Source organism: Rhinoraja longicauda, chromosome 4 (assembly GCF_053455715.1).
Source record: "Rhinoraja longicauda isolate Sanriku21f chromosome 4, sRhiLon1.1, whole genome shotgun sequence".
Classification (NCBI taxonomy): Eukaryota; Metazoa; Chordata; class Chondrichthyes; order Rajiformes; family Arhynchobatidae; genus Rhinoraja; species Rhinoraja longicauda.
Window position 1 is genome coordinate 77,720,385 of NC_135956.1, and position 27,206 is coordinate 77,747,590.

At 43.3% G+C, this 27,206-nt stretch overlaps 1 protein-coding gene across 1 annotated transcript; it reads right to left on the bottom strand.

Annotated features, from left to right (window-relative positions):
- Positions 1 to 26,450, bottom strand: tram1 (translocation associated membrane protein 1). Its single transcript, XM_078398147.1, has 11 exons — positions 26,205 to 26,450; positions 21,626 to 21,689; positions 18,656 to 18,774; positions 18,460 to 18,576; positions 18,311 to 18,369; positions 15,540 to 15,624; positions 14,352 to 14,422; positions 12,943 to 13,047; positions 5,986 to 6,129; positions 3,747 to 3,907; positions 1 to 2,777 (listed from the first exon to the last, which is right to left on the bottom strand). Exons 1-11 carry the CDS (start codon positions 26,322 to 26,324, stop codon positions 2,704 to 2,706), a joined length of 1,119 nt encoding a protein of 372 aa, XP_078254273.1. The 5' UTR covers positions 26,325 to 26,450; the 3' UTR covers positions 1 to 2,703.
- Between the last annotated feature and the right edge of the window lie 756 nt (positions 26,451 to 27,206).

Sequence of the window (27,206 nt, forward strand, 5' to 3'; positions counted from 1 at the left end):
ATTTCCAATTTTAATCACGGGAAAGTCACATTTAGTGATATCCAGTGTAAAATTACTTCAAGTCACCTTCGTCTCCAATTCCCTCACTGGAGTCGCACTCCATGGTCAAATTCCAGACTCCATATGCAATGTTTTTCAATTAATATTGTAGTTTGTCAGGTCAGGCTCAGTTTTGGCATGGAAACACAAGAGACTGCAAATACTGGAACCTGGAGCAAAAAACTGTTGAAGGGACTCTATGAGAAACATTCACTTTTTCTTTAGCTCGATAGATGCTGTTTGACCCATCAAGTTCAAACAATTAGTTTTTATGCATACAATTTTTGCACTTAGATTTTCTGCAGCTGTATGTTAATGATTTAAAAAATACAGCAACTGATTACATATGATGCCACATTGAATAAAGAGTCAAAGTAGGTTGGACAATTTACTTCACATTTACTCTGCAATAAATGCAGTTACAATAGTTCACTGTGCTTATAATTGAAAATGCAATTCATAGACATCACGTCCAAAGTAAAACCAATTTCCTAATTATTGGAGGCATCTTAGTTCTGTAAGACATATCACTTATTAATACTTATCAGTTGCTAGTCATGAAAAAGGTCACTTTTGTCCATTAACTTTAAAAGTATTTAACATAAAAAGCAGAATTAGATGAAAAAAATTATTCATGGATATTTAATTTTAAAAATACAGCCTTCCATCAACGTGGGTTGTTTTTAAATGTGCTATACAAATAAAATTGACTTGACTTGACTTGACTTTGTTTGCACGTATTTTGGCAATAGATTTGTGTGCTCATTGATACGAAAGAGAGGTTGTACTTAAATAGTTTGAGCATCCAGCATCTTAACAATGTCAGGTGAGGTTTAGGCGCAGTAAGGCACAATAGTAAGCCGCCTCTACTCTGAATACTCTTTGAACATCTAACGTCAACATAGCATTCTGCATTCCCAGCAGTTATATGATCATGCAATCAGACTGTCAAAATAATCCCAACATATAGTTTTGTACTCACTAATTAAATGGTGATGCATACTTCACCCACATCATATTGGAACCCTCAGCCAGAAAGACACATTTGGCTCATTGATCTAACGTCAATTTGGAGCCAAGCTGACAAATTTGAAATGGGGTGTTGAATCCTAGTAGCTTTTGCATATAATGATCACCTTCCTTGTGATCAAAATTGCAATGCAGGAAAGGGGCTGTTCGCAGATTATATCCTAATCCCTCACCTACACACTGGTCACAGTCCAAACTAGAAATATGGACAGGATTTTAGGAAAAATTGAAGTGCTTCATCCAGGAGCATTCCTCAATTTACAAAATTAAAGGCCCCACCAATAGTTATCATTCCAGAAATGTCTTTAAATTGAATGACAAAGATTATTATGAAATTTTCATTTATATCTTTTTTTACAAAATTAAAACTCTTCTGAAGTTAGCAATTCCCTATGTAAAGAACATTGTATTGTTGTCATGTTAATAATGGTTGCTTTCTGTCATTAGATCTGCAGAACAGCCACACTAAGGCTTTGCATAATTTTTATAAAACTGCTATTAAAATTTGCAGTCTTTATTGTTCTTTTCCTAGAGTAAAAAAAATAAGCATACCTGTTTTACTGCAATTCTTTTCTCATTGTTTTCTAAAAAATCTTATTTGCAGTGATCTCTTTAAATTCTGCCCCTGCTCGAATTAACCTGAGTATTTGGTTATAAAGCTGACAAAGTAGATGACCACATGAGTAAAGAGGATGATTGCAATTCTAATCAAAAGAAATTAAAGCATAGAAAATAAATGTGATATTAGGACTCAATCTATTACATGAACCTATATGTATGTTAATCCCACCATATAAAAACAAAGAAGCATAATTTTCTGGTATGACAGAAATCTCATTTTTTTTAAACAACTGTTCTAGTGATGAATTGTTAAGTTAAATGCTCAAGTAATTTATAAAATAATTCAGCCTATAAGAGGAAAGGGGACATTTACTTCAGTCGGCAATAATAATTTGGCATCCCAAAATAAATTGGGAAAACAAAATGTCTATTTTCAGATAGTATCATTGTTTTAATTGCATTGCTGCAGCACTTTGTAATTTTATGCAATGATAAAATTATGACCATTTTAAGTGGCATGTACAACTTGTCATTTCCTACTAACAGGGAGGAAGGATGATTGTGTTACACTGCATCCCAAAGGGTGGAAGGGATGGCAATTTCCCAGATGTGCCCCTGCATTAGTTGTTCCCACTGGAAGAGAAAGATCAGAAAGTATATTTTGGCAAAGTTGAGCAGATTTTTTGATACTTTTGTACAAGTAACTATTTTCTTACAGCAGAAACTCTGGAGGTTAGGAAAATTTAGCACCAACTATAGCATAACTTCTTAAAGCTGGCGAATGTGGACAAGTCTGTTATAAACCACCTCTATTTCTGGTTGAGCAGAGCAGAATTTCACAAACATATCAAATAGAATCTACTATATCGTTTCTCTAAAATGGGGACATTGTGAGTAAAAGAGTACCCTGCCACCTTCCCTTTCCTCTCAGTATTATTGGCTTAATTATTTTCTGTTGCACGTACCTAGAAGATAAGACTATTTACTGCAGCAAATTAAATAATATTTGAAGGAAAATTGGCAATGGAAAATTTAGTAAAGCAGTTGGCAATTGTCTGTAGATGTGCCTGTCTTTCAAGATGATTTCGCTTTTCTTAAACGTGGAGAATCCCTATCTTCGTAAGTGACGGTTCCATTTACTTCATTTGCTGCAAAACAGAAAGACAGGTTACGATTGCTTAATTCCTGTGGAGATCTGGACCGAAATTCATTACAATTTCAATAAATCATTATATGAAGCAGTCTGAACTATACAGAATGCACCAAGCAGATGAATTAGTAACAGAATAAAAGCCAACTGTGCAAGGAGGAACACCAAAAATATATTCGACTCGTTCTATCAGGAAAGAACCCAAATGAAAAAATGTGTAAAACGGGCGTATGCAACCCGCCGCCATCTCCCCAACCAAAACCCCACCCGAAGAAAATCATGAATTAATAAGGGAAAAGATCGTATTGACCTGGAAATACATTTCAGAAGCATGCAATATTATTTTTGATATGGTTACAACCAACTAAAATGATTATGCTTCAAGCGGGTGTATTCACGCACATTTGTTAGTTATAAAGGAAGAACACAAATCAAAAAAGGCAGGAGAAAGACCAAAACACTACAGCAGTTGTATAAATCTGAAATAACAAGGGCAAATATTGAACATTAAGTCTGGTACCTGTAAGAGAACAGGTAAATAAAGGATACAGCCCAATGCAGTAATCCATTTGCAGTTCATCTCCAGTATACGAACATCAAACTTGTGTACAACTCACACCTACGATTGAACGTTTGGGAGACCGGCAAGATTCATTTGCCAGCAGTGGTGGGACTGCAGGCATCTTCTATCATATGGGAACTCTGTTCATAGCTGCATTTCTCTCTACTGGACTGTTTAGGTTACGAACAGTTCTCAAGAACAGAATCCTGCTGTAACCCAGGGAGGACCCGAATTCTTCTTCCACATGCCAAACAATCAACTACAAATTACCGTTTTCATTAGTGAAAGTTCACTGTAATAACTTGAAAAAAACAATACATTTTAACAGGTTTGAAAATGACTAAATTGCTTGCAATACCACTGTTTGGCACCAAATGTCCCCACGTCTTAAATGACTAAACTAACCTTTATTTTCTCCTTTTTTGGTTGGTTTGTTCCTTGTGTTGCCGGCTTTCTTTTTTAGAGCCTGTATTTGTGCATGCTCTTTCCATCTTTTGAGCTGGAAATTAATGAACTTCCACATCATGTATGCTTGTGTCAAGCAAATGGCAGCCAGGGCACTTATTCTGTAATTAAGTACAGAATTATATAGTTATACTTTCTTCAGCTTTATCACATTCCATTTACCAAAAACAATTGTGTGTTTACAGGCAGATCATGAAGTGGGTTAGTCAATTAATTTAGACCATATGAACAAAAACATATTAAAAAATATATTTTATTATCATCTCTCCCGTCCAAATAAAATGATTGTTGTGAAGGACACTTCACTGCTCCAGCCCTAATAAATAATTTTCATACCAAATTCTCAATAGTAAGCCTGCCAAAGTCATTAAAATTGATTTGAAGCAAAAGAAATAAGAGCTGTTGGCAGGTCAGGCAGCATCTGTGGAGAGAAATAGACAGTCGAAGGTTCAGGTTGAGACCCTTCATCCTGTCCATGGAAGTTGCCTGACCAGGAGAGTTGCAAAATTTCTACAGCAAGTCTCCTCTTCTTCCTCCAAAAGCCTGCTTCACAACGTTGAAAGTTTTGAAGGCAACTCAATAGATAAGATGTCAAGGAGAGGCCTTTAATTAGAAATAGGGACAGATATTACGGAGAAGGAAAATGGGATAATTAACTTTGTCGTGCTCACCTTCGTTCCATCTCAATGTCTAAAAATCCTCACTGTGACAATGGCAAAATCGAAGCCAGTAATGGCTGGTTGCATAATTCTAATCAGCCCACAGCATTGAAGGGGCTGCACTCAATGATGCAGGGTCAACGTATTGCAAAACAACTCATGGAAGCATTTGGAGCATCTCTGCTTTTCCAATGAAGGAAGGCTTATATTTGCTAGAAATTGTCATTTAAGGGTTTGCATGTACTTAAAAAGGTAAAAGGTAATTCCTTTTATACCATTCTTTCCTGGGAGAATTTTGAATGTGTTGCATCTTGTAAGGGGGAAGAAAAAGGCTCTCATCGCTTATTTTAGGCATTTGCGGATAATGATTGATTGACTTGGTAAAGGTTTGGAGATTTGGTAGCATGGATATAGAATTTACAAAAACTATTCATGTTAGCTGTCTTTACATGGTTGCTAAAAAAACAAATATTTGATACGAAGTGCATCAACCAAATAGACCTAAACATATCTCTTCCATCTAGCCCTGTAAATCCAGGTAATACATTAAAGATGGGCGTGTATATTAATGCACAAATTGCTTGTGCTCAGTGCAGAATCATGTTAACGTGAAGAATGTATCCTTTTAGATAATGACAATTGTTATGATATTGTTGCAAGCTCCCCTTTGGCACCATGTGGAACTGGCATTTCTTCATAACAATATCTAAAATGATCTAGACACAATTGATCACTTATTGTTAGTCAATAATGGAACATCATTTGATTGGGTGAATTCCAGTAAGACTGAAAACAGTTGTAGAATCCAAGATCGATTTGTTTTGTACAAATCAGGAATTAATCCCAGGAATCATAGTTCATATGGTTTGACACCATAACAGGAAAGCAATTGGCAATAAAGCCCCCAGGGATGTACGAACATTTTTTTAGTGCAAAAGGCCCAAGCTAGGTTTAAAAAGTGGTGCAGCAATAAACTGGTTTATTCTTTGTTATACCACAATAAACTGTATTGCCGTAAATGGTTTAATTTTTAGCGCATCGCCTTGAACACTCGAAATTTAATAATTGGAAATTTATATGAAGTATTTTCTTCATTTGAAAAATGTTTCAATACTCCACAATTATTTTGTGATCTTTTTAATGGGCGCAGTGTGCCCATTTTGCCTGCTAGTTTCCGTAAATCCCTGCATATTTTCTTGCATAGAAAATTAAAATAAATAGTGAATAACCAAAAACAAATTGGATTGTTAAAATTACTTTCTGCCATCAAGATGTCAGTTTTAGCATTCATGCTGGAGATGGACCATTGGTCTTATCCATTGGTGTTCCTCATGTAAATCAATTAATGGGAAAATGACAAAATAATCACTATAATCAGAATAAAAACCGGTTGTGATGATTTGAAGATTTGTCTCAGGACGTGTAATTCAAAAATGGTTCAGGAAAGCTGTGACATTAATGACTCTAAATCATACCTTGAAAGACATAACAACATTTTTCATCACATTTAAAATTTGTACCTTACAGCCAAAATGTTAAAGTTTCCAGTAGCTAAATCAAGACTTTGATTTTGAGATCCAGAAAGGCCAAATCCAATGGTGAGTACAGACAGGGAGAGAGTAAGCAGTCGTGCCACGACAAACAAGGCAGCCCAAAGTGTAAAACTGGAATTCAGAAAAAGATTCATGAGTTACCAAATCGAAACATTTAAGCAGCAAATAAATGGCAAAATGTCAGAGCTCTAAAATTCTCAGAATTTTAAACTTTACTTCATAAAGATTTTTTCAATCAAAGTACCTTCAAAACTCTAGCAATGTAGAACATCAACTTAAATGCATCAAGCTTCCACAAATAAAAAAATAATGATCACAACTGAGGAACAAACATTAGCCAGGAAAAAGAATTCCTTTGGGGAAAAAAAGGAACAAAATGCTAGAGTAACATTGTGGGTGGCACAGCAGTAGAGTTGCTGCCTTACAGCGTCAAAGATCTGGGTTCAATCCTGACTGCGGGTGATGTCTGGGTGGAGTTTGTACATTCTCCCCGTGACCTGCGTGGGTTTTCTTTAGGTGCTCTGGTTTCCTCCCACACTCCAAAGACATACAGGTTTGTAGGCTAATCAGCTTGGTAAAATTGTCCCGAGTCCTGTTTCCGCGCTGTATTTCGAAACTAAACTAATCGGGTCAGGCAGTATCCCTGGAGTATATGGATAGCTGATGTTTCAGGCAGGGACCCTTCTTCAGACTGTGCCCTGGGGGGTAGAAGAAGCTAGCTCTCTTTCAATAGTGCCATATGACCATTAACATCTACCAGAAAAAGGCTTGATTTATTACCTCACCAAATGATAGCTTTATCAAGAGCCCAGCATACCATGTGCTTAAGATAAAGTATAGAGCATGAATTTACAACTTTCTGGAAAGTTGACCGCAGATGATCAGAACAAATTGCAAAAGGTGACTGCTACGCTGAAATATTCCCACCAATACTTCATTTAGAAAATTGATATATTTCTCTTTCTATGTGGTGACAGCCATTCAGTCAGATTAAATGCAGGAGCAAGACTGATTCATGGGGAAGCTCAAGTTCAATGCACTGACACACACCAATTGTGAACTTGTGAAACAATCAATAAATCATTTAATAATTTATTTTAAAAGATAATGATGTCTAAATTAGAGGATACAAAAGTGGCTAGTATGGAAACAACACAATTTTTCTGTCATTTGGTTAACTAACTGCCTGCTTCAAATGTGCATATCAGCAAATTTTAAAGCTCCTCTGTAAATCAATCCAAATATCCTTTTCTTGATTTTCCCAACACTTGATTACGCTACTTTTTTAAAAAACTCCCCAGAGAGCCAAGATAAATCAGCTGGACCATGTGGGATTACAGCATTAATACTTGCAATCCACCCAATCAACAGTCATTCCAAATCAATTTAAATAATTTGATTTACATTATACATTACACCCAGCTATAGGTGGACTTCCAAATATGCGGTCAACAAGCAGCTTACACAAGCGTTTTTTTCTTAATCTCCAATACGAAGGGATTCAAAACAAATTGCTAATTTACCCAAATTACTTTTCTTCTTTCCACTTCGGTGAACCTTCTTGGAAGTGTTTGAAGCCAAATCATATCCACACTTGAATAGTTTTCAACTCGATACAATATTTCAGTGCTATATATTACATAGATCACGTAGAAGCATACAAATTGGGAGCAGGAGCAAGTCATTTGGCCCTCCAAACTTTTCTCACTATTTAAAACAAACATTTTATAATCTTTCACTCCCTTATCATAATCTTACCTACATCTGCCTTGAAACTATCTGAACAGTGCTTTCACCACTCAAAGCAAGAATTTGACAAAATCTGTGGGGAAAAAATGGCTGTGCCTTAAATGGGGGCAGTCGGAGTCTTTTTTTTAAAAAGTGACCCCTATTTCGAGATTCTCTCACAAGATGAAATATCATGTTGTGGCGGATCAGGCCACTCCTTGGGTCAGCCCCCTCGTTACGTGACGGACAGGCGAAAGGGGTTAAAAGCCAGACCAAGGGAAGGCGTATCTTATCCCTAGGAGAACTACGCTGTGGGCAGGAGCTCACAGCCTAATAAAAGAATCTAACTAAACACTGCCTGGCGTCTTGCCTTTTCTCTGGCCTCCGCCAGGCCACTACATTGGTGACCCCGACGGACATCACACGTAGTGATGTCAAACGATAATGTGCAACCCGGTCCTGCCGACCTCGAGGCCGTCTCCCTCAAACTCCCGACCCTGTGGACCGAAGAGCCTGAGGTCTGGTTTCAGCAGGCAGAGGCACAGTTTGCTGTGCGAGGGGTAACCGTCGACTTGACGAAGTACTTTTATGTCGTCGGCGCCCTGGACCAGGCGACAGCAAGGCGAGTAAAGCCTTACCTTAATGACACCCCCGCGGATGACAAATATAAGGGCCTTAAAGAACTCCTTATCAGGAGGTTCGGCCTCAGCGACGCCGAGAGGGCAACTCGCGTTATGAGCCAGGGGGGGCTCAGGGACCGACGGCCGTCGGCCCTCCTGGAGGACATGCTCGCCCTTATGGGCAACCACCCGCCCTGTTTCTTATTCAAGCAGGCCTACCTGCGGCAGCTCCTGGTCGACCTCCGTTCTCAGCTCGCTGAGGACCCCTTCACCGACACGCAGCGGCTGGGCGAGCGCGCTGATCAAATCTGGATGTCCCGTCGGGAGGACCTGGAAGCCCTAGCCGTCTTTTCCGCGGCGTCGGAAGGCCAACAGCAGGCTGGGGCCGCCGTCGACCCCGTTTCAGGGCGACCCCCGCGGCGAAATCCGGCCGCCATCGGGCACCCCGGTGCCGGCACGCCCTTCTCGCACGGCCCGCCGACAATTCAGCCAGACGCCACCAGAGGTCGCTGGTGGTCGGCCCAAGCAGCACCACCTCCAATACCGCTGGAGACCACCGGAGGTCGCTGGTGGGCATCCCAGTCTGCACCACCACCGGACACCAGCAAAAGCGGCTGGTGCTATTATCACCGTCGTTGGGGACCGAACGCCAAGCAATGTCGCCTACCCTGTGCCTTTCCGGGAAACGCAAGGGCCGGCCGTCAGTGATCCCTTCGGCGGCCGGCCAGATCCATCGTGTGTTCGCCCGGGATCGCCGCACCGGGGGTCGGTTCCTCGTCGACACTGGAGCAGAGGTGAGCGTCCTACCTCCTTCCACCGCCGATATCCATACGGGCAAACGCGGTCCCCTCCTCACTGCGGCGAACGGTAGCCCCATCAACACTTACGGGGTCTGCCAGCTCGCCCTTAACTTCGGCGACAGCTGGTTCACGTGGCGGTTCATCATTGCTGATGTTTCCCAGCCGCTGCTGGGCGCCGACTTACTGCGGGCGCATTCCATGCTCGTGGATGTCAGGCGGCAGCGCCTGGTGCACTCCAGCACGCTGAGGCCGGTCTCCCCCAACGTCGGACACCTGTCGTCCGTGGATGCGACGTACGCGCGCATCCTGGCGGACTTCCCGGACATTGTGGAAACCCACTTCTCCTCCTCCGCTCCCAAGCACGGGGTGCAACATCACATCCCCACCACCGGGCCACCCGTGCACGCCCGAGCGCGGCGTCTCGCTCCAGACAAGCTCCGTCTAGCTCGAGAGGAGTTTCGTCAGATGGAGTCAATGGGCATCGTGCGCCCTTCCGATAGCCCGTGGGCGTCACCACTCCACTTGGTCCCCAAGGCAGACGGGGGTTGGCGACCGTGCGGGGACTATCGGCGCTTAAATGACGCGACCGTTCCCGACAGGTACCCGGTTCCGCACATCCAGGACTTTAATGCCCACCTGGCCGGAGCATCCGTGTTCTCCAAGGTGGACCTTGTGCGTGGATATAATCAAATCCCGGTCCACCCCGATGACATCCCCAAGACTGCCATCATCACCCCGTTCGGCCTATTCGAGTTCCTACGGATGCCGTTCGGGTTGAAGAACGCCGCACAGGCCTTCCAACGGCTTATGGACTGTGTGTGCCGTGGCCTGGAATTCGTCTTTGTGTACTTGGACGACGTACTCGTGGCCAGCCGCTCGAAGCAGGAGCACTGCACCCACCTCCGCCAGCTGTGTAAACGCCTCAGCGAGTACGGGTTGTCAATCAATACTTCCAAGTGCCGTTTTGGGGTGACGGCCATCGATTTCCTCGGCCATCGGGTGACCCCACAAGGGGTGGTACCTCTTCCGGACAGGGTCGAAGCTGTCCGCCGTTTCCCCCGACCGACCACTGTCAAGGGCCTGCAGGAATTCGTTGGGATGGTCTCGTTCTATCACCGCTTCCTGCCGTCGGTGGCCAGAACTATGCACCCACTCTTCCACCTCATGGCTGGTCGCCGCAAGGAGGTCGAGTGGGACGACGAAGCAGGAGCGGCCTTTGAGCAGGCTAAGGAGGCCCTAGCCAGGGCCACGATGCTCGTCCATCCTAAGGAGGATGCCCCAACCGTGGACGCTTCTGAGGTGGCGGTCGGTGCGGTGCTAGAGCAGCACATCGACGGGTGTTGGCGGCCACTCGCCTTCTTTAGCAGGCACCTCAGCGGGGCCCAACGGCATTACAGCGCGTTCGACCGGGAGCTCCTCGCCCTCTACCTCGCGGTACGCCACTTTCGGTACTTCCTAGAGGGGAGACCCTTCACCGCGTTCACAGACCACAAGCCACTCACCTTTGCGTTCGCCAAGGTTTCGGATCCGTGGTCTGCGCGGCAACAGAGACAATTGGCTTATGTGTCGGAATACACCACCTCAATTCGGTTCGTGGAGGGAAAAAACAACAGGGTGGCCGACGCCCTGTCTAGACCCGCGATCCACGCCGTCCTACAAATGGCCGGGGGGATCGACTATTCCGCCCTAGCAGCCGCACAGCTGGGGGACGAGGAGATGGCCGCCTATCGTACAGCCGTGTCCGGCCTGCAGCTGGAGGACATTGTCTGTGGCCCCGGGGATACAACACTGTTGTGCGACACCTCCACTGGCCTGCCTCGGCCCATCGTCCCTGTCGTCTGGCGTCGCAGGGTATTCGAGGTGCTCCACGGGCTGTCTCACCCCTCCATTCGGGTGACGGTGGCCCTTGTATCCTCCCGTTTCATGTGGCACGGGCTGCGTAAGCAGGTCGCACACTGGGCACGCACCTGCATCCCGTGCCAAACTTCAAAAATCCAGCGACACGTGCGTGCGCCTCTGCAAGAGTTTCGTGTCCCTCGGCAGCGCTTCGACCACATTCATGTGGACATCGTGGGGCCGCTGCCGCCGTCCCGGGGCATGACCCACCTCTTCACTGTGGTAGATCGCTTCACGCGGTGGCCGGAGGCCATTCCGCTGGCAGACACCTCGACGGCCACCTGCGCGCGGGCCTTGGCGGCGCACTGGATCGCCCGGTTCGGGGTGCCACTGGACATTACATCCGACCGGGGGCCACAGTTCACTTCGGAACTGTGGTCGGCCATGGCAAGACTCTTGGGTGTCAGCCTACACCACACTACGGCGTACCATCCACAGTCGAACGGGTTGGTGGAACGCTTTCACCGCCAGCTGAAAGCTGCCCTGAAGGCTCGGCTCACGGGCCCAGACTGGGTGGACGCCCTGCCGTGGGTTTTGCTGGGGATCCGCACCGCACCCAAGGAGGACTTGGCCTCCTCCTCCGCCGAGTTGGTGTACGGGGCCCCCTTGACGGTTCCCGGGGAGTTCATCCCACCAGCGCAGGGTCGAGTGGAGCAGCCTTCTGACGCCCTGCAACGTCTTCGGCAGACGGTGGGCAGGCTGGCACCTGTGCCCACGTCACGTCATGGGACATTCCAGCCACACGTCCCTGCCGCTCTAGAGGACTGCCAGTTTGTGTTCCTGCGCAGGGACGCACACCGATCACTTCTCCAGCGGCCGTACGAGGGCCCCTTCCGGGTCCTGCAACACGGCTCGGCCACATTCGTTCTGGACATGGGGGGTCGCAGAGAGACTGTTTCGGTCGCACGGCTGAAGCCGGCACACGTGGACATTGATCGGCCGGTGCCGGTTGCACAGCCCCGCCCGCGCGGTCGCCCCCCGTCCAAGCTACCCCCTCCAGTGTCTGCTACGACCCCTCCACTTGTCGGTCAGTCGCCGGTCCCTGCGCCGGTCATGGTGCGCACCCGGGCTGGTCGCCTCGTGCGCCCTCCTGTCCATTTTGTACCTCCGGTTCTTGGGGAGGGTCCTGTGGCGGATCAGGCCACTCCTTGGGTCAGCCCCCTCGTTACGTGACGGACAGGCGAAAGGGGTTAAAAGCCAGACCAAGGGAAGGCGTATCTTATCCCTAGAACTACGCTGTGGGCAGGAGCTCACAGCCTAATAAAAGAATCTAACTAAACACTGCCTGGCGTCTTGCCTTTTCTCTGGCCTCCGCCAGGCCACTACAATGTCTACATCCACCCTATAAATACCCTGTAGGGTATTTTGCCTCAATCAAGTCTCCTTTTACTCCAACCCTATTTGGTACAAGCATGAGCTGTTCAAGTTTTCCTTTGTATGACAACCCACATACTCCAAATATAATCTTGGTAAGGTTCTCCAAACTGCTTCCAAACACATTAATATCCTTCCTGAAAAAATTCCAATGTCGTCTCACCAAAGCCCGATATAACTGAAGTATAAGCTCTCTTTTGAATCCCTCGTGGAATAAATGACAACATTGTTGGCTTTCCTAATTATTGCAGTATCTGAAAACTATCCCTTTGCAAATCTAATCTATCTGGCAATGAATGATAAAGTCATGGTTAACTGTATGGTCAACTCCTCATTCAGAAAATAACCTTCAGGATTTACGAACAAAAACGGTCCTCAAAAACAGAATTCTTGTAATGTTTATATTTCTATTAACATTTGAATAAACAATGTGAACTTGTAGTGGTCAGTACAATTGCTTGCTATTAAATGCAGATCCATGCACTGTTTTAAGTGGTTAAACTCACCCCTTCTCGTTCTTTTCATCACTGAAGTAAAACAGTCGAGAGATATGAAACAGAAGTTCCACAAAATAATGCAGCACCAGTAGTACCAGGCCAAAACGGTTCAAGCTAGAGAGAAAAAAACATTTGCAGAATTTCATATGCTATTGACAACAAATGGGCAGAGCAATCAACATTATCAAGACCTCACAAACACCACTCATTCTCTTTTCTCCTCTCCCGTCATGCAGAAGGTACAAAAGATGGAACTACAATCAGATTGCAAAACAGGTCGTCCCCACTGTTAGCATACGAAAGTTTTGTTCAAGAGTCTGTTAAGATTGTATTCTTGACCTGCCAATCCACCTCGTTGCAGCAATAGCATGTTTTTATCTGCACTTTCTCTGTATCTGTATCTTGACCCGAAACATCACCCATTCCTTCTCTCCTGCCTGCCCTGCTGAGTTACTCCAGCATTTTGTGTTAATATTATATACTGCACAGTTTCCATTCCGTTTGCAACAATGAACGTAATCGTTGCAACAATAAACCAATAGCAATTTTAAGTTATCCCCATTCTCAGTAATAGAATCAAAGACTAATATCAGCATGGACAAAACTAATTCTTAACTGTTAATAATGTGTGAAGTTAAAAATAAAAGAGAGCGAGATAGTTAGTTATCTGAAGCCATCAGAAGTTTCTTCTACTCATGATTTAGTAACATCTCCAAAAAGCCTTCGAGTCAAGATTTTTTTTTGCCAAACCTTTCCATTTATTTTCTGTTCAAGATCGAAAGGACAAACATAAATAAAGGTCATACTTCTGGCAGCAAGCTCAATCACAAAAATCACAGTTCGAAGCCAAAAGGAATAAGATATGTGTTTGATTCTCAAATCATCCCATTTCTATGTAAATTGGTCATTCTCCATAGGGAAGGTTAAATCAGAGGGAGGATCACTAAGCTTCAAATTAATGTCATGCACCTAGTTCATGAATATATTGATGAATGCCCAGAAACACAAGCCTTTTCTGTCACAACAAAATTCCAGACAAGTAAAAAGGTTACACGTTAAAGTTAAGTTTGTCACAAGTTAATGCAACAGAATTTTGAAACCATACAATTAAAATAACCATCTGTGAAGCTACCCACTTGTTAAGAAATGTTACACTGTTGAGGTAGCCTATAAACCTTGTCCCTGTTGGTTTGGTTCAGTTTAATTAAAATAACTATTATTATTATTAATAAATTAATTTTAAAAGGAGATTCCCTTTTAGCTACAATCTTGGCTTTCTATTTGATTAACAGCCTCTTCCAGTGTAACAAGTGACAGGATCTTCTGGAGTTCCTATTTATGTTGATTTCAACTGCCTGATTTAAATTATTATATTGAGGGGTTTTTCTTCGTTCACACCAGTTCTGAAAAATACTTACTTTAACAGATAAGCTCCAGCAATGTGAAAAATATACAAGCTCGTATACACAAGCTGCCGAGGAATATCTTCCTAAAAACAAAAACACTCAACTGATTACAAACCAGTAACAGTACATAGTTCAAAAGGTGCAATTTTAGAGATGGATTCCAAATCACTTAATTGTTACATCAGACCTCCCAACATTTGATTTTACAAATTCAGAATTTTACATCAAAATTCATAATATGGCACGTAATGCAACTTTTCAGCAAAAAAAGGGTATGCATGCCAAATGCGCATACGCATCGCGCTACATTCTCGTGTGAAAAATGACTATTATTTCCAACAGTCTGTTCTTGAAAGACATGTACAATGTCAGGCCGATCATGAGTATATTCTACTATTATAGAAAGGTTATTGAACAGAAATACTTTTTTCACCAAAGAAAAAATTGTTTTGTTTTGTTTTTTCTATTTTACTTTTTCCTCAATCACCCCAATTCTCTTGGTATTGAATAAAAGAACAATGGTGATAAAATGTATGACTAAGTTATGAAGAGTTTAATTTAAAAAAACTGCACAAACCTAATTTAATTGAAGACATATTTGCTCAACAACAAATCACAACGGTCCATGACCCACCCAACCCTACTCCTCCCCCCCACCCCTGCTCCCTCCACTCCACCCTCCCCCCCAAATCCACTCCCACCCCTCCCTCCTCCACCCCCCAAACCCCACTCCCTCCTCCCACTCTACTGTCCCCTCCCCCGCACCCCAAACCCCCCCCCCCCCTCAACATCAACGGGCCTCACGCTCCGTAACATCACCCACTCCTTCTCTCCAGAGATGCTGCTTGTCCTGCTGAGTTACTCCAGCATTTTGTGTCTATCTTCGGTTTAAACCACCACCTGCAGTTCTTTCCTACATCTGAAGCTTTTGGTCTGTACAGCCGCACCAGGTAGTGGTTTTAATCTGTCACTCATCAGGAAAGCTCAAAAACTAAATGTCATTACCAAGGCTTAACATAATACCATTACACTGCATTTCTACAGAGTTTTGTTCAATGCCAAGTCAAGGTTAAAATCTGCTTTTTATCATCATCTAATTATTATTAAATTTGTTAATCAAATTTGTCTTCCCAACGTTTGTTGCTGCAGCTGGTGTACTGTATGCAAAACATCATGCAAAGGAAAAGTACCAAACCTCACCTTTCGGGTTTTTTGAAAATAAAGCTCCGGTAAGGCGTGCAACCAGTAAGCCACCTGGGCGATATAGAAAAATTTCACCTGAAAACTAAAAAAATAACAAAATATTTTTACAAAGAATGTACATAGAAATCTTTCAATTTAGTGCAAATCACAATAATGTACTGGCCAAAATCAAAATGCACCAGGTTAAATTAACTCTTGTAAATAGTTAAGTAAATTACTGCTAATTTATCTACAACATATTTTGGAGGCATCATTGCAATAACTAACAAAAGTAGTTCCAGATAACTAAGGGACACTACTGTAACTAATGACAACCTTTGCTCACAGCCGTGTTGCCGCTAAAAGATTTCTGACAAATCAGAACATTGCGTATTTCTTCATGACATACCGCTGTGAAATTAATAACCTGGAATAGGTGTAGCATGAGAATTAGTCTCAGACTAAAGCTACCAGTGACCAAACATGCAGCATCATATTTCAGCTCTTGGATATAAATTGCAATAAGTCCACAATAAATAACCAGTTCAAATCTATTACAATAAAATTATTTAATGTCTTGAATGCAACTATGACACCAAGTGCTGTCTAAAATTAAATAAGCTAACAGTATTGTCAATAAACATCTGGTTCAACCATAATGTCGCATCAGGTCTCTAAAGTCTAAAGGTAAAGTACAGATCTGAAATTTAAACTTGAAATTTAGTACCACATTTATTAGGATAGCCATAATTATTTTTTTTTCAAAATTCAACTGTGGTTTCCACTTTTTCATTCCAGGGCAAGAGAGCTTCCCAAGAGGCAGCAAGAGGCAGCAAGAGGCAGCTGAGCCTCATACCCTGGCGGGATAGCAAAATTGCTCATTGCCAAGGTTTGGTGGCCAATGACCACGTTTTTGAGAGTGCAAGGGTTAAGGTTTCAGTTTGCAGGCAGTGGGATAATCATCACTGGGCTCACTGTCTTCACTTCTGGAGACAGTCTCAGTAGAGACTGCCACTTTGATCTAGCACACAATATCACCACCCTCGTCCACATCTGCCTGCTGTTCTCGGGCTCCACTCCCTCTTTGTCCCAACCTTCATCCCAATAGGGGTTCACTCTGGGTTCAGCGCAGGACTTCAGATGGAGTCAGTATTGTTTATTTGCGTTGGAGGTGGAAGTGTGGCTGAGGGGAGCTCTGTGGACTGAGGTGGTGGGGTGTGTGTAGGGGTGGTTCTGGAGGCAAAGTGTGGCTGGGGAGCTGAGGATTTGGAGCGTGCTTTGGAGCTCAGGGAATGTTGGAGTGTGCCCAGGATATCAGGGTTTGACAGACGAGGCTTCGTGTTAGGGCAGAGCAGGCGCTGCTGGAGACTCAGCTTGGGCTGTGGGTGAGCTGAACTGTGCCATGAGCCAATGTTTGAGTCAGTGGGGGTAGGGGGGTTAAGAGAAGGGGGACTTGACGACATCAGTACCTGATTATGACTGACGGTTTAGAGGCTAAGGAGGAGGTTTCCTGTCAAGATTCTCAATTGTAATTTAGTTTATAGTAATCCTAGTTGGCTTCTGTTCCACGGAAAGTAAAGTTTATTATTTGTTTACTTTGATTTAAGACATTGTAAATTACTAATCCCTTTCTATTTGTCCGACTGTAGCTTTTTGGAGTTAGTTTAAATCTACCTTTGGTTTAGTCTGTTTGGTGGGTCTGTAATGCCTCAACCCATTTCCTTTCTGCACTTTTCCTCTGAGAATTGTTTTTCATGCTAGTTTGAAGCGGGGAGACTCAGGTTCGATCCTGACTACAGGTGCTGCACTGTAAGGAGTTTGTACGTTCTCCCCGTGACCTGCGTGGGTTTTCTCCGAGATCTTCGGTTTCCTCCCACACTCCAAAGACGTACAGGTATGTAGGTTAATTGGCTGGGTAAATGTAAAAATTGTCCCTAGTGGGTGTAGGATAGTGTTAATGTACGGGGATCACTGGGCGGCACGGACTTGGAGGGCCGAAAAGGCCTGTTTCCGGCTGTATATATATGATATGATATGATATGATATGAAGCCCTGGGATCTCCAGATAGTAGATCCTATGCTGCTAGAAATGTGTACCAGCAGTCATGCTCCAATTTCCCCAAGTTATATTACCAAGGTATCCTGCGAGTTGAATCCTTGAACTGTTGCCCATTTCCACAATGTATCAGTGTGGTGCTGTTTACATTTAATTTGCATAGACAACATTTTGTTAATCACATGTTACCCTTTGTTCTATCTGGGCACTTTCCTGTAGCCCTGTTGTGTATTTTTTTTAGTATGTTTATGTGTTTACATGTTCCACATAATTTCATCCCACAATTTGGGGCAGCATGTAACTTTGTACTGACCAGGAGGTTTATCTTTCGGCTCTCTTAAAGGCTGACACTACCATACATTCACCCAGTGCGTTAGCCTTCCCTTCGAGTTATTCAAAATGGGTTTCAACAATAATGTTCCAGCATTGCTTGATCAGGGAGAGGTGGCTAGCAAGTTTAAGCAAGATGTTTAGGGTTAGAGTTACATTAGAAGAAACATCCAAGAGAGCCACAAGAATGATTCTTTCCTCCTACGCTCTGGGTCAAGTGCTGTGCTCAAAGGAAGAAACGCATTTGTAACCATAAGGCCCTCATTTTCAGACCCAAAACCCCAGCACAAAAGACTTTCTACGTGCGCATTGCACACGCCTATAAGAATCAAAATTGTAAAGGAGAAATAATAAAAATAGGTGAAGATATATTAATAGGTCTTTCATTATAAAAAATACTCACGGCATCAATGTATGTGGGTAGCTTTCCCATAAATTCCGAGGATGTGATGCATAATTCTCCTGCAAACAAGAAAAAATGTTTGCTCAGACTGTTTAGCATTCACTACATTTGCCAAAATCAAAAACTATTGAAAATAATTTTATACTTACAGCGGTTAGAATGCATGCTCCCCAGACAAAAGAAACCAAGTAAAAGGCACCGAGTTGTCCAGATTCATTGAATTTGCTGTGCTTTGTTTTTGAGAAGTGCATCCGCCTGTTGATTTTCTGTAATGAAACTCGAGTCATTTGGTTGCTGGATAAAACATCATTTGAGGGATTATTTTTAAAATGTAACCATACTCACATCGAGCACATACTCTTGCACAATGGCGTGGAGAATAATAGCAACCAACGTGTAAAAGAAAATTGTAGCCAAGTCCTTAAAGCCATAATGATAAAGAATGCGTGATTCAACCTTTTCATCTAAAAGAAACAAGGAATTCAAGATATATTGATGCACAACGCAAGTTACATACGTAAAACATATGTAGAGTTACATATGGAGGTTCACCTGCACCTCCTCCAACCTCATCTATTGTATCCGCTGTTCCAGATGTCAACTTCTCTATATCGGTGAGACCAAATGCAGGCTCGGCGATCGTTTCGTTCAACACCTTCGCTCAGTCTGCCTTAACCAACCTAATCTCCCGGTGGCTCAGCACTTCAACTTCCCCTCCCACTCCAAGTCTGACCTTTCAGTAATGGGCCTCCTCCATTGTCATAGTGAGGTCCAGCGCAAATTGGAGGAACAGCATCTCATATTTTGCTTGGGCAGTTTACACCCAAGCGGTATGAACATTGACCTTCTCCAACTTCAGATAGTTTCTCTGTCCCTCTCTTTCCCCTCCCCCTCCCCAGTTCTCCCACTGTCTTCCTGTCTCCTACTACATCCTATCTTTGTCCCGCCCCCTCCCCTGACATCAGTCTGAAGAAGGGTCTCAACCCAAAACGTCACCCATTCCTTCTCCCTTGAGATGCTGCCTGACCCACTGAGTTACTCCAGCGTTTTGTGTCTACCTTCAATTTGAACCAGCATCTGCAGTTATTTTCCTACACGTTATTTTCCTACATGTAAAACAAAAATACACCTAGACGTTCACAGGTGATTATTTTGTAGGAATTAATACATGCAAATTTTGTAGGAATTAATACATGCGTTCACAGGTGATTATTTTGTAGGAATTAATACATGCAAATTTTGTAGGAATTAATACATGCAAATTTAACAGTCAAATTAAAGGAAAAACAAAACATACATGGAAAATAATGCAATTCCTAAATCATTCATGGAATAATGTGATCTTAAAGACAGAAGCTTTGCAAGATTGTATAATAAGCAAATAAAAAAAGAAAGATTAGGTTGATAAACTAATTAATAACAATAAAAAAGTAACTTGAGAGTAATAGACAATAGGTGCAGGAGTAGGCCATTCAGCCCTTCGAGCCAGCACCGCCATTCAATGCGATCATGGCTGATCACTCTCAATCAGTACCCCGTTCCTGCCTTCTCCCCATACCCCCTCACTCCGCTATCCTTAAGAGCTCTATCCAGCTCTCTTTTGAAAGTATCCAACGAACTGGCCTCCACTGCCTTCTGAGGCAGAGAATTCCACACCTTCACCACTCTGACTGAAAATGATTGGAAAATGTTCAGCTAGTAGAAAAATAAAATCATTACTCTAGAACTGATGGGTTTAATGTTGAAGGAGTTCAGGAGTTTTAGGTGAATTCTACACAATAACTGTAAAGCAACTACAGATGCTGGTTTAAACCGAAGGTAGACACAAAATGCTGGAGTAACTCAGTGGGTCAGGCAGCATCTGAAGAAGGGTCTCGACCTGAAATGTCACCCATTCCTTCTCTCCAGAGATGCTGCCTGACCCTCTGAGTTACTCCAGCATTTTGTGTCTACCTTCGGTTTAAACCAGCATCTGTAGTTTTTTCTACCTTCAGTAGAAAGTTATAATGTGATTCCAATAGAAGGAAAGTAAATCTCAATAAAATGGAAGCAAGCAATAGTTATAGGATCCCGCTGATTGAGAGGTCAGAATTCCATTAACATTTGAAGACCATGTACATCAATAAAATAAATCTGAGGGAATATGGGAAAATAGGCAAGCAGAATAACTAATAATTGAAGACCATGTACAACGACTGCAACAGTATTCATGACAAACTACTTTTTAAAAACTTCTGTTGATGTTTTTAAATATGTTACTTGCAAATAATGTTAAAATGAAGTGAGAAATTACTCTAAGGTTCATCAAAAAAACATTACATTAATCAGCACTTTACATCAGCCCATGATGAAAATGATAACATCTTGTATTACATACTGCTTTAATATAATAAAATGTCCCAAGGCACTTTACAGGAATCAGACAAAGAAAATGAGAACAAGCCTGGCAAGCAGTTATTAAGTAAAATTATGGATTAAGAAACGATTTGAAGGAAAGTGGAGAGACAGTATTTTGGAGGGAACTTCAGAGTTCAGGGTTTACAGAGACAAGATTGCCAAATAGTGAGGAAACATCACTCAGGATAAAGAGGTGTCCAGAAATGGGTAAAAAGTAAAGGCTTTGTGGCAACCAAAATAGGGAGTCTTGAAACAATAGAGAAATTTGAACACAAGGGAGAAAAATGTTTAATTGAGGTAATACTGGAATGGAAGGCAAAGTCTGGAGACAGGCAACAGAATTCTGGATGGATGGAAGGTAAGAGATTGGGCCACATATCATTACCATAGTCAAATCATAGAGACAGGGGTGACTTTTCCCAATATTCTGAAGATGAATGTAGGTGGTCTTTGTAATGAAGGACGTTGAGCTGGAAGCTCATCTCGGGGCTAATAAATTAGCTCGGCTGTAGAGAGGCACAGCCAGAAAAGGAGGAACTGCAGATGATGGTTTACACCAAAGATAGACATAAAATGCTGGAGTAACTCAGCGGGTCAGACAGCATCTCTGGATAGAAGGAATGGGTGATGGTTCAGGTCGAGACCCTTCTTCAGACAGAGTCAGGGGAGAGGGAGACAGAGATGATATGAATGCATGAAAACAAGAGATCAAAGGGGACAAAGATCAAGGAAAATGTTGAATAGATCATTAACTGATGGGAGGATGACAACAAGGCATACAATCAGTAAATATAATCAGGAGGGCAGTCAATCTAGTCGGAGAACCAGGATGGTGGAGGGATGGAGACAGAGGGAAAGCAAGGGTTACTTAAAGCATAGTATTGCTCTGAGAAATCCTAAAATGCTAAGAAAACATACCTGTTACAGGGATTGTGATATTATATTGCAGAGTAACAAAGGACACAGCTAACTTCGCTGTCATCTGCAAACCAGGAAAGAAAACATCCTCAGTTATAATAAGTAATCATTTTAATTAAAAAACAACAACATTTTAACCATAAATCAGCATAGAAAATGGACATCAACCTTTTCAATGGCTGATGTCCATACCAACAATAGTAAGGACAGCTCAACCTTGCTGTGTAGTGTTAAAACCACATTAAACGGGATACATTTACAAAAATAAGGCTTCATGCAGAGCAATGGTTTCATTTCACTACAATCTAATCACATGGCTCCCCATATCTGTCATCCTATCATGCCCAGCAAGTGTGGAAGTAATGAGGAATACAGGCCAGCTTGCTGATCATAACCCCACACAGACCAAAAAATGCTAACAACTTAGGCGAAGCCACAAGTACAGGACTGCATGCATGCATAAGTGCAAAACAAAAATACACTGCAAACAAATTGCTATCGAACAACTGCCAGATCAAAGCTACACCCAGCCAGAGTGAAAATTGATTCAGCTGCTCCATAAATAGCTCCACCATGAACAATACCAAAGTCCAACACATGGATGAGTATTTAGAACTATTTTGAACCTGAATTCCTAGGAACATGATACATTTTGATCTTGCCCTGACCACACTACTATCACAGATGATGATCTTCAGTTAATTCAATACATTCCGGGCAATAAAGGTATAACTGAGTGTAGTGGACACAGGAAAGGTTTAAAAGCATCCTGACTGAAATACTAAATCAGATTTAGTTAGGGATTTGCCAAGCTGATTCAGTACAAATAATTCCACAAGAAAGGATTAGAGGATCAATCATTTTGCAATTATTTGATCAATCATCTCCCTCCATCACAAAGTAAAAAAACAGGATGATGAATTTCTTCCCTGCACGAAGAAAAACTTAGAAACCTTTAACGCTTTACTTGATAAGCCTCAGATAATGTGCTGAACAAGTACCAAGCATCGACCTTCTACAACAAAACTGCATGACCACATTCCATTGAGTTTCCTGTCATGTGTCATCGTTGTGATACTGAAGAGTCAACATTGACAAGGAACCAGCCACACAAGCAGATCATGGTTTCTCCAAAAGCCTTTCACCATCCACAAGGCACCTTAAACATGTTTATAGAATATTCTTCACTTGTCTGGTTATTCACTGCTCCAACACCACTTGAAACCATTCAGAATACATCAGTAGGCTTTTGATTGCAATCCAATGTCAGAATTACAAAGACAGACGAAAATAGATGAAAAATCTAGTTGGAAGATCATAAAGTTTTGTTTTTTTCTGGTCTGTAATGTGAAATGGGGGGAGCAGTGCCAGGTGTCACCTTTGTCCACAGATTATTTGAAATATATATGGAGAGCGGACAGAAGATATTTACATGGATTTAATCTAAATTTTGTCTGAGGAGACATCAAATAAACTTGTTTCCTTTGGAACAAAAGGAGGCAAAAGGGAGATGATTTTGGTGGATGAAATTCTGAGCGGCTGAATAGCAAATAGGGCCCTTGTATGGCAGGCGAGGTCATGACCCCTGACCCAAGCAATGGCTTCCGGAGTACAAGGGGTGTACTGGAGGCAAGCAATTACCATGGCTGCCAGTACAGCGGGACCGTCTTCGGTCCCAGCAGCCATTGAATTGTCGCAGTTTTTTGCCAGAATTCTGTCAGAGACTCTGAAGCCAAAATCGCCACTAAACTTGCAACACCTCAGTCCCAACCAAAAGTCTTTATGAACGGCACCACATAATTACAGTGCTTAATCACATCAGGCTGCTTAACTTCATCCCAATAAACTTAGTACAGTTGCAAACCTCACGCTACATACCACAACATGCATACACTGTAGACACAAGATGCTGGAGTAACTCAGCGTGTCAGGCAGCATCTCTGGAGAGAATGGGTGACGTTTCGGGTCGAGACACTTACACTGCCTGTTGAAACATATCAATCTCACCACCCCAGTATAACCCACAACACTTCCTCATTCTTGTAGAAGACAAGTTTCTGCAATTAGAGGTAGAAAGAACTAATGCAAATGGGAGAGACTTTCCTGCAGGGCCTGACCCCCATGGGGGATACAATGTTGGTCATTGTCGGGGATACAATGTTGGTCATTGTCAGAGAGACATTAGACAGGGCTGGATGAACATTTAGAAACGTAGAAAATAGGTGCAGGAGGACAAGGCATAAAAGACTATAAATGACGTACCGATTTGAATTGCCAAGGTATAAAAGACTATAAATGAAGTACTGTAGATGAGATTAATATAGCTAGGTTGTTGATGATCGGTAAGACATGGTGGGCCAAAGGGCCTGTTTGGTGCTATATTCCTCTATGATTCTATGAAATGCTACTTGACTGCTTAGCGTTCCCACTATTCTTTATTTTTTGTTTCAAATTCTGTGTTTCTTCTTTTTCCTTTTGGAAATAAAGGCCAAACCACTGTTTGACATACAGCATTTTAATTTTCTATGTTTTATGCATCAGCACTCTTGTAACTCTTTACAATGATATTTAGCAGAATGTTAACATTTTTCTAAATAAATCTGTTATGTTTTAATTCTTCATATCAAAGTAAATAATTCATCTCGTAGCTGAAAATAGACAGGATATATTCCTCAATATTTCTTTCCTTGTGAAGCAGACCTTTTTTTATTCAATTTTTCTATTTTGTTTCCACCTTTCTGGAAATGACTTATGGAATATGGTTCTCTCTGTTCTGGTTCTGAGCTCTGGTATTTTCTCCATAACCCCCTGCAACTTCTTTCCTACATTCTCCTACCCTTACTCATTGATTGGGTGGACTAATTTGACTGATCTGAAGAAGCATCCCGGCTCAAAACATCACCTGTCCATGTTCTCCCGGGTTGCTGCCTGACCTGCTGAGTTACTCCAGCACTTTGTGTCTTTCCTTCGGACTTAATGAAAAAGAGCTTACTTATATTTTACAGTTAGTTTTTCTTGCTTTGGTACACAGGAGACCAATTGAAGTGGCTCTGGTTACATTTCAAAAGATATTCCTGCAAAGCCTTTAAGGCTATAGATACCAGTGGTGGAGGTAAACCAGCTCACTTAAATGTTGGAATTGGAAGACAATGGAGACAGGCTGGGTGAAGTTAAGGAGAAAAGGACGGTCAAAGGTTTGGCCTGACAAAATAATATAACGCAATCACAGAGGGGGAGCAAGTGAGAGAGGATGTTGCTGAACTCTCGTCGGGGAGAGGAGGTGAACTTCTTCAAAGTAGGCATACCTTGAGGAGATTTTGCAGTGGAACGGACAAAATGTGTAGGAAAGAAGTGCAGATGCCAGTTTAAATCGAAGGTCGATGCTGGAGTAATGTGTTTGTTGCGTGTGTTACGAGTGTATGCTGGAAGCTGCCTTGTACTCCAGAAAACAAATTGAATGTGTATTTGAAGTCATGTGAAGAGCTACGGACTTGATGTGCAGAGCTACGTGTTAGAAAGTGGGATAAAGTTTGGTTGCTCTTATTCAACAGCAGATATTACTGGCAAAACGCCTGTTTTTGTGTATTACATTTTTAAGATTCTATGAAGTGTAACTCGCCCTTACAAAAATTTATCCTGCAACTTTTGTAGTCTCCATTTCTCTTACAACTTTGCACATATGCAATCAAGTGCGTACAGTGAAGTAGCGTTAACCTGCAGTGAATAATTGGATTAGTATACTCACATTTAACCCAACGCACAATTAAAAAATGAAATGCGCTGGTTTTATTAAATTTACACATTTACAAATGAATGTGTCTGCACCCTGTCACTAACATGGCACCGCGTTGCTTTGACTGGAGTGCAATTACATTGATGCAAGTTTAGATATACGTATATAGGCACTCGCAGGAAAAAGCATGCCGAGTTAAGAAGCCTGGTTAACTTGCAATTCCACACGCAAGGCTTTCTACGACTGATGAAGAGTAATGAAAACATCACCAAACTTCTCAAAGTACGGTGCAGAACAGCGGTGTGTACAGTAGTGACAAATACATTTTAATTGCACATATTGATTATATTTCTAAGTAGTTTTAAACATAAATGGATAATCAAGTGCAGATGGTTAAGAATGGACACGTGCACATTTTCGAAACCATCAGCAACCTTAGAGTAAAATGAGGTTGGAGAAGCTCTCAGAATTGGACACGTCAACCCAAAGGCAACTGTTCCCGAGAGGGAGCTGAGCCAAGCCACGCCGCTTGTTTCGCGCGGTGCACCTTGGTGCTTGTAGTCCTGCCCTCGCCCGCCGCCGCCCGGACACACGCTCGGCGCACTACAACTACCAGAATACCCGGCGGCTGAGACCAGGTCCGGGTGAGAAAAAGCAACCCGGAGAGAGGGTCCGGATGCTGACAGGCCGAGCGAGCGAGCGAGCGGACTGACATGTCCACGGTCCGCCCGACACCACGGAATGCCACGTAACTCGGGGGCGGCCGGAGCCGGGGAGCGGCCTCACTGAGGGCCGTTGAAAGGGAACTAACCCCGGTGCGGGTGGAGGACGGCGCCGCTCACTCACCTCGAACATCAGTCCGAGCAGGAAGACCATGGCAACACACGACACGATGTCGGCGTGGTTCTGCACGATGAACTCATGACTGAACACCGGCGGGTTCTTGCTTTTCTTGCGCAGACCCATGGCGGCGGCACGAAGGGCGTCCGGACCGGAGCCTCACACCACTGACGATAACGGGCAGCAGCAGCAGCACCACGTCTGCAGGAGCCTGAGCTGAGGTGCCCTGACTCCTCCCTCGCTGCACCGCCGCCCGAGGGGCAGGCGAGACTCCCGCTGCATCGCCCCTTCAGGGAGGGAGCAGTACCGCGCTGCTTCACCCAAAGCAGTCAGCCCTCCCATACAACATATCATCCTCAGACATTTTCGCCATCCCCAAAGGGATCCCACCACTAGCCACATCTTCCCATCTCCACTGCTTTCCGCAGAGACCGTCCCCTCTGCAACCCCCTGGTTAACTCATCCCTTCCCACCCAAACAACTCCCTCCCAAGCTATGTAATGTAAGAAAATAACTGCAGATGCTGGTACAAATCGAAGATATTTATTCACAAAATGCTGGAGTAACTCAGCAGGTCAGGCAGCATCTAGGAGAGAAGGAATGTCGAGACCCTTCTTCAGACTGGTGTCAGGGGGCGGGACAAAGGAAAGATTTAGGTGGAGACAGGAAGATAAAGGGAGATCTGGGAAGGGGAGGGGAAGAGAGGGACAGAGGAACTATCTAAAGTTGGAGAAGTCAATGTTCATACCGCTGGGCTGCAAGCTGCCCAGGCGAAATATGAGGTGCTGTTCCTCCAATTTCCAGTGGGCCTCACTACGGCACTGGAGGAGGCCCATGACAGAAAGGTCAGACTGGGAGTCGGAGGGGGAGTTGAAGTGCTCAGCCACCGGGAGATCAGGTTGGTTAAGGCGGACTGAGGGAAGGTGCTGAGCGAAGCGATCGCCGAGCCTGCGTTTGGTTTCGCCGATGTAAAGAAGTTGACATCTAGAGCAGCGGATGCAATAGATG